Genomic DNA, 9,019 nt, shown 5'->3' on the forward strand with positions numbered 1-9,019 from the left:
TGGCTGCCCCCTCAAAATCTGTTTAGCACATGCATGCTAAGCAGGCCCTGGGGATGCTGTGGGGCCCAGCCTGATGCCAGTCCTGGGGCAGTGAGTTGAGAGCACATTCTATGGTAGGGGCCACCAGAAATCACTAGAAGCTGCATGTGTCCAAAGTGGGTGCCAGGTGCCCAGGTGGGCTAACTCAGATTTACACAGGCGTTCACAGTTCCCACTGCTTGAGGGAGATGGCAACAAAGACAAAATCCTGCCTCCCTGACCCTCAGACCCTTCCCAAGTGGGACAGGCAGCTCCTGGGCCCAGTGGTATGGGTGCTGACATCAGCTCATTAGCTGGAATTCTTAGTAAACGCCCCTAGCCGTCACACGTGTCCCTTCATGGAAGGCAAGCAGGGGCAGAAAGCAGTGGCGTTTGTCATGCTGTTCATGTCAAGCTTCGTGTTTGTGGTGAATCATCTCAGGACATCCAGGCAGACACTTGAGGCTTTGGCTGAAGCTCCAATTTTTGGTGCTCTGGTTAAGTAGAGATGGCTGGGTAAAGACCTTGGCCCAAATAGCCAACTACTTCTCTTCCTTCTGAGCCTCGGCCCCTTTCTTTTCAGTCTTGTCCCTTCAATGCCAAGACCATGGTGAAATGCTGACTGCATTAGGCCTGGGAAGTTCCCATGTAGCCAACCAGGCCTTTGTTAGCCTGGAAGAGTTTCTTGAGGGTCAGCTCTTCCCTTGTGTTTCAAGTGGCATTGACCTGAGAGTGCCCTCCCTGGATAACTCCGGGTCTTGCTGAGGTCCTTCCGATTGGATTGGCTGGGCGCACCTGGGGGCCTGTGCCCAGTGTCTGGGGGCGGGGGCTGCTCTGTGCTACGTGTCCCTGCTGTCTGGGCGCCTCCAAGGCCAGCCTCTCTCCCTCCTGCTTCCTGATGAAAGCCGACACTGTTCAGCTGCCCAGCCTCGCCACAGCTGTGCCCAGCCCGCAGAGGGGAGACAGGACCGATGGCCCCAAGCTGGGGGACAAAGGCAGTCCTAAGGCACCCTGCCCTCGCCCCAGGGAAGACTGAGCGGGCCCCAGGAGGAGAGAGATGCACGCAGCTAGGATTAACATGATTTATTTCATTATCAGTCTTACAAGTTGCTGAGGCTGGGCAAAGCCAGGAGAGTAACTTCAGTCCAGGCACTTCTGTCGAGTGACAGCCTGATTAGCAAGGCCGTTACTGAGCGGAGGGCAGTGGAGGGCACCCCAGGAACCCCAGCTCCTAGAGCAGTGTTAAAACCCCTCCTTCCAGAGGCACCGGATAGGGCTTGGCCCATGACAGCCAGGGGCCACTCCACTGGCTTTTGGTGCCCACTGACCCCTTTTAGCAGAGGCACAAAGGCCTCCAGAGGCACCGAGGAGGCAGGATAGGCTGGGCAGACGGCAATACTGGTGCTTTCCCACCAAGGCTGTCTCTGGCCTTGATCTCCCCACCGACACAGCAGGGCCACGCTGCTGGAAGGACGGCAGCCCATCCCTTTCCCCGGGTGAGACCTGCAGCCAGCCTGGGGTGTGGCTGCTGCCTACTCTGCTTTCTCCCCTAGTTGTCAAACCGTTACCTAGTTACAGTGTGAGGAGGAGAAGGTAAACCCTTTCTCTACCCTGGAAAATAGTATACCAATTAGGAAATGGGTTCAAAACCCAGGGATCCTCCCATCTCAAATCCACCACTAGTTTTTTGTGGCTGGTGACCAACCACTCCATGAGTACTTGCAGTGCTGGGGTGTCCCTGCCCACTAGCCAGCCTTGTGCGGGGCAGTGGGCCTGGGGGCCCGGTAACTAGAAGCAGGGCTTGGGGTCGTGGCTCCAGTCCAGGCCAAACTTGGCCCAGCCTGTTTCAACTGTGGTCCAGGTTCCTAAGTGACGCCTACCCACCCCCTTGTGTTGAAAGCTTGCGCGTTAGAGGGGGAAGGGGTAGGTAGGAAAAGAGAGTAGTTATTTTACAAGTTTTCAAAAATTACAGGAAAGTTAACTTTGAGTAAAAAATAAAAAAGAATCAAAAGATCAAGCAGAGGGATGCTCCCCTCCCCTCCCACTTCCCTTGTAAAGAAGGGGCAGGTGGCCCGGGACGCTCAGATGATGGTACAGGACTGGAGGGATCCACCCTTGCGGCCGCTGCGTATGGGCACGGCCTTGCCCTTCCCGTAGTACCCCGTAAAGATGGCCCTGACCTCCATCTTCTTGGCCAGGCTCAGCATCCAGCGCCCGCTGCCCAGGGAGTAGAGCTTGCCCCGGCTGAGCTCACCCACCTCCTCGCCGCGGCTGCCCCCCTTCTCCTGCCGCACAATCTCTAGCAGGTCAATGCCCGTCTGCACGGCCTCCACGTCGCCCGCGCAGCCCAGGGTGATGTGTGCGCGGCTGCCCCGTGGCAGGTTGTCAGAGGGGGACAGCTTGTCCACGTCGCTCGGCCACAAGGCCAGCTCCTGCTCGCTCAGCTCTACCCTGGCTCCCGTCGTCTTGGGTGTCACGAAGAGGGCCGAGATGGTCAGCATGAAGGCCTTGCCGTAGGATTTCTTCACTACCTACAGAGGGGGAGAGGGCAGAAGACCGAGCTAGAGGTGGTGGCGGTGACAAGGGACAGTGAGCACCACAAGCAGAGAGCCTGGTGCCGGGTGGACGTCTTCCCACCAACACTGGCAGGTTGCTTAAAAAGCCAGCGGTGCCAGAGGCAGGAGAGAGCAGGGGTGAGCGACGCCAGGCTTCCTGAGGTCAGGCCTGGGCTCCCCACCCACGGGCTGCAAGGCTCATTCACCTGTAAGAGAGGGCTGATGCTGAACCTTCCTCAGGGTGAGGACTGAGGACCTGGCAAGGGCTGCTGTGATTACTACCCGACTCAACCCCTAAAAGCACCCTGGTATCCAGACAGTATCCTGGAGGGCGGGGTGAGGGCAGAAATAAAGGCCTTTGATCAAAATCGACTCCATACACTGTGGCTTATGGTATACCTGATTCTCAGAAAGCCCATCTCTCCCATTTTGACCATAAAAAACTTCCCTATCTTGCTCATGACCCCTCATCCCAACAGCGTCTACTGTGTGCGTGAACATGTGCTCAGTCATGCCCTATTCTATGCGACCCCGTGCACTGCAGCCCGCCAGGCTCCTCTGTCCATGGGATTCTCCAGGCAAGAATACTGGAGTGGGTTGCCATTCCCTTCTCTAGGGGATCTTCCCGACCCAGGGATTGAACCTGAGTCTCTTGCCCTGCAGGCAGATTCTTTACTACTGAGCCACCTGGGAGGCCCTGTCCGGCAGTTAACAGGTGCTTAGTAAATCTTGCTAAATGAATGTACAGTTAGAGGTGGGAGTGAAAGTGTGTGCTTCCTGTTCATTCATGCAACTGTGGGAGGCCTAGGGATACAAGGTGAACCACACTGCTGCCCTCGGAAAGCTTCCATTCGTGTGGGAGGAGACCACTGAACAAGTAAAATGGCTGTTAAACTAGGCAGAGAAGTGAGGGAGCTGGCAGAGGGTCAGGGACAGCCTTCCTGCAGAGGCAACCTGAAGGAGGCTGGGGTCAGCCAGGCGCACCAGAGCGCCACGCCAGGTGGTTGAGGATCCCATGTGAGTAGGTAGGAGATGGGGGTAGCCTGCAGGCAGGGAAGGGGCTGGTACCCCTAAGCCAATAAGCCTTTCTAACGCTTGACACTCCCCATTCCGGGGCACGACCAGGCCTCAGACTTGGGACAGGGACTTCAGAGCACCAGTCTCCTGGGCCTAAGGGACTTCTAGCCTTTGGAACCGAACACAGGCTTAGAAGCCAGCATTCCCTAAGCATCTGCAGGAGGGGCAGGCCCCGGGGTGACAGCAAAAGCTGGCGGCACTGCCTAGCGGGGCCACTGAGCTTGGTACCACTTAGGCTGCATAAGCACAAGCTGGGACAAACTCCACCTTTCCTGAGAGGCTGTCTGGTTTCTGGTCTCCAGAGGGCCCTGCCCACTCCCCCCTTCAGCCAGGTTCCTGGGGAGCACTCACATCTTGCTGGGCATACTCCTCTGCCCCAGCGGCCTTCCCGTAGTCACAGAACTTGGTTGTGCAGTGCAGCACGCCCGGCGGTCTCTTCCCGAAGTAGGTGAGCAGTTCAATCTTCTCCCTGGGCTCATCCCCAGAGACAACTGCGGGGGGAGAGGGAGGGTGGTCAGGGCGGGAGAGTAGAGGCATCACTGCAGCTATCACCAAGAGCTTGAGCTGAAATTTGCAATCCACTGTAACTGAGCAATCTACTACCATTCACGTTGGGCAAATTAATAGCAACTCTAGTGCTATGAAAAGGTGTTTTAAGTTCCCTGCTTTTTGTTCTGCAAATTTTTACATCTCTTACCCAGACTTGAAAACTAAGGTACTTGTAACCCAGGGGAAGACAGCATAAGCCAAGGGAATCTGAGCTTCAACAGAGCTACACATCTGAAAAAACAGGGAAGCAGGTCATGAAAAGGGGGCTAGAAAGAAAAAAAGAGGAGGGGAACTGTATGGTTTAATGGAAGGAGCCAGAAAGAGCATAACATCCAGCCCACTTCTAAGCTGTTGGACGTGGGGCAAGTGAGTAACTCTCATCTGTCAATCAGATAGGATAGGAGGTGACCACCCAGATAACTATCAGTCATGACCTATTTCACTTGGGGTCCCTGGAACAAGAAACAGCTGGCCACTGGAACAACAGGTAGCCTACAGCCTCCTTTGGTGGATGAGAGGCTATAATGGGTCTTAGAAAGTAGTGGGTACAGGAAGGGTCTCAGAAGATAATGGGATAACCTTAAGGCTAGTTTCTCAGTCACTAGGCTTTTCCTGTTAACTCCCAGGGTTGAGTCCCTCTGAGGATGTAGCTCACCCTCCACAGGGCAGGGAGACCTCCACTCGGAGGGCAGGCCCTGTTTGTGGCCCATTAACAGTTCTCCTCCGCTGCCCTATGCAGAGGGACACCAGGTTGTTTTGGTTTTTTGGCCACGCCGTGGGGCATGTGGGATCTTAATTCTGAGACCAGGGATTGAACCCATGCCCCCTGCAATGGAAACGTGGGATCTTAACCACTGGATCTCCAGGAAGTTGAGGGTCCCAGTTTTTAATGATAAATGCAGCTTCAAGGGGCAGTCACTCTACAGGGCAGAACCAGTGCTAACCAGAAGCCCTGCCTCAGGCACGTCTCTGTGACACTACTCACAGGCACAGGGCTCATACCAGGTGGTGCAAGCATCCTGGTTTCCTGCTTTCCCAGCATTAGAATCTTAGGAGCTGAGAAAAGTCCTCGGAGAACATATACAGGCACAACTCACCTCTGACAACCCAAAGAAACACAGGTGGGGATATTTCAAGTCTAAAATTGAGGGGTGGTGGGGGAACTAGAAATGCATTAAAGGAAGAAGAGATGATTAGTGGGAGTGGGTGACATGTCCCCAACAGGTCCCTGGAGAAGAGCCACTGGGGGGCCTTCCCTATCCCAAATCTCCCCTCTCCGTGGAGCAAACAGCAGGAGGGCACGCTGGTCTGACCCAGTAAGGGAAGGCTCCTCTAGAGGCGATAGAGTCTAGGGCTCTCAGGACAGCTTTGGGCAAACCCCACATCCGTTCTGTGCATTTCCCATCTGCAAAAACGAGGTTGGACTCTAGGCATGAGACTGTTCTCTGGAGCTGTGCAATGCCACAGGAGGTGCGCTGGCTGGCTCAGGGCCTGGGAACCGTCCCCACTGGCGTTAACAGTAGTCCTAGTAGTAAGTTCTTTGCAGTTTAGGCCTCCATGGCATATTGTATTTTAGAAAATGGTTCTGCGGCTAAAAATGAGTTTGAAAACATTGGACCAGACTCTCCCTCCAGGGTTCTATGAAACGTTGATGTACTTCCTAGTATGACAGTATGCAATTTGCTCTCCCCACCTCTAAGACAGGGTCGGTGGTCTAGCTCCAGGCTGGGAGAGGGTAGCTGGGGAGACAGTGAGAGGGCAAGTCCCTGGCGAAAACCTCTCCCAGGTCCCACTGACTGTGCACCGCCCCAGGAGACCTCTGCCAGCACCAGGTGAGCCCCCCTGCATCCCCCAAGAGCTTGGAGAACAATGGTCCCGGGCACGCAGCACCCTACGCCCAGCAAACGAGGGGGCTCACGAATAAGGCTGAGTGCCCCCACCCATACACCCCGCCACCTACAGTGTCGCAGCTCCTTCTTGAAGGCCTTGTGGTTGCCCAGCTCCTCCAGGAAGGTCTGGCCAGTTTTGCGGAGGGCCTCGGAACTCTTCTTGGTCAGGAACCAGCCGAAGTAGAGGGGCAGGAAGTCCTTCTCCAGCCCAGGCTTCAGCTTCTTCAGATCGTCTGCGGACAGCTGCCACTGGTTCTTCTCCTTGAGCTGGGCACAGTCCAGCCGCCAGGCCGTCTTGGGCTCCACCAGCACCACCTGGTACTGGTACTGGTCAGCCAGCTCAAAGAGCTGCTCCAGCCGCTCCCGCTCATGGTTGGTATCATCCAGCACCAGGATCCGGACGTCCCGGCGACAGTAGGCAGCCAGGTCCTCGTCCAGCCGCTTGTACTCCTCGGAGAAGGCCCCCCGGGCACCGGGGGTGATCTTGTAGCTGTCGGCAGACACCATCTTGGTGCCATCCCGGTACCTGTCCACAATGGACCGGGCCAGCGTGGACTTGCCGCTCCCAGGCAGGCCTCGCAGGATGAAGAGCGTCTTGCAATCCTGCAGCGTGGCCACCGTCTCCTCATCCTGCAGAAAGGGAAACTGCAGCTCCGGCTTGTCCTTGGCCCCTGAGGATGACATTTTGCGGAAGAAGACCTTGGGCAGGAACGTCTGGCTCTTTCGGGAGAAGCCTCTACTCTGTGAGGAGGGGAAGACAGGCGTCAGCCAGGTCACGCAGGGCCGCCCAGCCAGCCTCACCTCTTCCTCTCAGGCCTGGCCTTATCCAGGAATCCCCCCACTCCAGGCACCCCGGCCCTTGATTGACAGGCACCCCCCGGGGTCGTGGGCACCTTCCCAAGCCCTGCGGTGATAGACGGGTCTCTCCTAGGTCCTTGGGACCTGAGGGCTTCTGGCTGTACAGTATGAAGAGAGGGCTGTCTGGGCAGTCCCAAACTCTTCCCTCTAGAGAGAACCGGAGCCTCAAGGATCACCCACTGCGGCCACCTTGAAAGGAAAACTGCTGGGAAGTGCCTGCAGGAGAGAGCCTGAAAGCCTGCGTTTCTAGAAGCAAAGCCTAACTTTATATTCCTGGCCTCTATTAAGGATGACCTCTTTGGAGGTGGGGGGCTCTATGTCTGGGTAAAACCACTGCTGCCCTGGCCCCTGAGCGCACCGAGGAGGGTGGGGGTGGAGAAGGGTCACCCGAAGACCGCCTCCCTTCCCCCAACAAGGCCAGCAACAGATAATACTCTCTTGTCTGGGATGGGGGGACAATGGTCCCACAGAAGGGCTGGTGGGGGGCTGGGCCGGAGAGGGCCGGACAAAGGGCTGTATTCAGCACAGCCTGCCACCTCCTCCTCGGCCCTGGGCCCCCCACAAAGTCGCGGTCTTTGTGCCTGCCCCAGGACTGGGCGGTACAGGGCACCTGCGTCGGGGTCTAGCTCTGCGCACCCCTTGCTGTGTGTCAGCAGCACCTCTCTGAGCCACTCGTTTTCCTGCCTGCGCAAAGCCACAGGCAGCAACACTTTTGACTGTAAAGCCCCTTTTCCTCTAAGCCGCGAGGCCCCGCCTCCCGCCAGCACCCAGACAGCTCAACAGGCGCACATTATCTCAGCGAGGCCCAGGGCAGGGAGGCGGTGCCGAATGCCCGCCCAGCGCGGGGCCCAGTGCCTGCTACCCCGGACCACCCACCACCCGGATGTGCGCCGGGGGAGTTGCTTGTGCGGCTCGATTCCCTAATTCCCTTCTTTCTACAGCGTCATCCCCACTCCCCATTCTCCCCGCGCGGTCCCTACCTCAGCCGAGAAAGTCCCGACTCAACTACGGAACCTCGAGTCCTTATTTGCATGCCACTTCCTCCCGCCCTCCCCCCAAGTCCCCCAACGCTCTCGTTTTCCGTTAGGGTCCCATCCCAGCCCTCCCGCTCACCATGATGAGCAGGGGTCGCCGCCGTCGCCGCCTTCGCAGCACTAGCTCTCCGGGACCGCCCGCCTGCGCGGAGGGACACGGAGTCTAGCGATGGCGCGAATCCACGCGCGGCCGCCTTACATAGCCCGGGGCGGAGCGCGCGCGGGCGGGCCGGGGGCGGGGCGGGCCGGGGGCGGGCCGGGCCGGCCCCCTCTGCGCAGGCTCTGCGAATCGAAACTCCACGCTCACTTGGCCCTGGGAGGAAGCGGCGGAGCGCTGCGCCCCGCCCCCTGCCTGCGAGCCCGCCCTGGGGCAGGACCTGTTTGGAGGCGCCTGTGCGGGGGCGGGGTATGGGGGCTGGGGAGGGGGGAGCTTGGCCTCTTTCTTGCACCTGGTAATGATGAACTCGGCAAAGAGGCAGGCAGGCACCCCCCCGCCCCCCCCCCCGCCCCCGGCCCAGTGTAGAGATTAGATTTGAGGCAGGATTGTGCGAGTGCGAAGGCGAATCCTGTCTTTCTTTAAAATTTTGGTATTTTACTCATCATCAGGCTGTTTATTTAAAAAATATTCACAACCTGAAAGTTGAGTTATGTTTTATTCCGCGGGAATTTTTAGCATTTCAAGCCAGGGAGATAGTTTCTCAAGTAACCCTGAGAAAACTGCTCTGAGGAGGCGAGGGTAGGAGCTGCATTATATAGAAGTTTTCCAACAAAGGGTAGTCTGAAGGTGGAAAAGATTATTGTTGAAGAAAACCAGATAGCCCAAGTTAAGGAATTTAGAGATTTTCTTTGTATGGGAAGATGCAAGAGAGGGGGCTCACTGAAATCATTCCTTTAATATGCACCTCAGCTATTTGGAGCCTGTGTCAGGTATTTTTCACATCCTGAACTTCCTTTCCTCAGAGCTCAGCCGTAGGGAATGGTTTGATTTTTGCTAGGTTGCAGGTATTCTCCTTTCTGTGCTCCCTTAGGGCTCACCAGC

At 57.0% G+C, this 9,019-nt stretch overlaps 1 protein-coding gene across 1 annotated transcript; it reads right to left on the reverse strand.

The window, feature by feature from the left end:
* Window positions 1–1,086: 1,086 nt before the first annotated feature.
* On the reverse strand, window positions 1,087–8,305 carry LOC122441757 (2',3'-cyclic nucleotide 3' phosphodiesterase). Its single transcript, XM_043468748.1, has 4 exons — window positions 8,060–8,305; window positions 6,160–6,829; window positions 4,002–4,141; window positions 1,087–2,549 (listed from the first exon to the last, which is right to left on the reverse strand). Exons 1-4 carry the CDS (start codon window positions 8,060–8,062, stop codon window positions 2,100–2,102), a joined length of 1,263 nt encoding a protein of 420 aa, XP_043324683.1. The 5' UTR covers window positions 8,063–8,305; the 3' UTR covers window positions 1,087–2,099.
* Between the last annotated feature and the right edge of the window lie 714 nt (window positions 8,306–9,019).

The sequence above is a fragment of the Cervus canadensis genome, chromosome 1, assembly GCF_019320065.1.
Source record: "Cervus canadensis isolate Bull #8, Minnesota chromosome 1, ASM1932006v1, whole genome shotgun sequence".
NCBI classification, from domain to species: domain Eukaryota; kingdom Metazoa; phylum Chordata; class Mammalia; order Artiodactyla; family Cervidae; genus Cervus; species Cervus canadensis.

Coding starts and splice junctions, on each gene's coding strand:
- LOC122441757 (XM_043468748.1), bottom strand. Junction 4,142..6,159: donor CAAGAAGGAGCTGCGACACT/GTAGGTGGCGGG, acceptor CTCCCCCCGCAG/TTGTCTCTGGGGATGAGCCC. Junction 2,550..4,001: donor AGGAGTATGCCCAGCAAGAT/GTGAGTGCTCCC, acceptor CCCCCTCTGTAG/GTAGTGAAGAAATCCTACGG.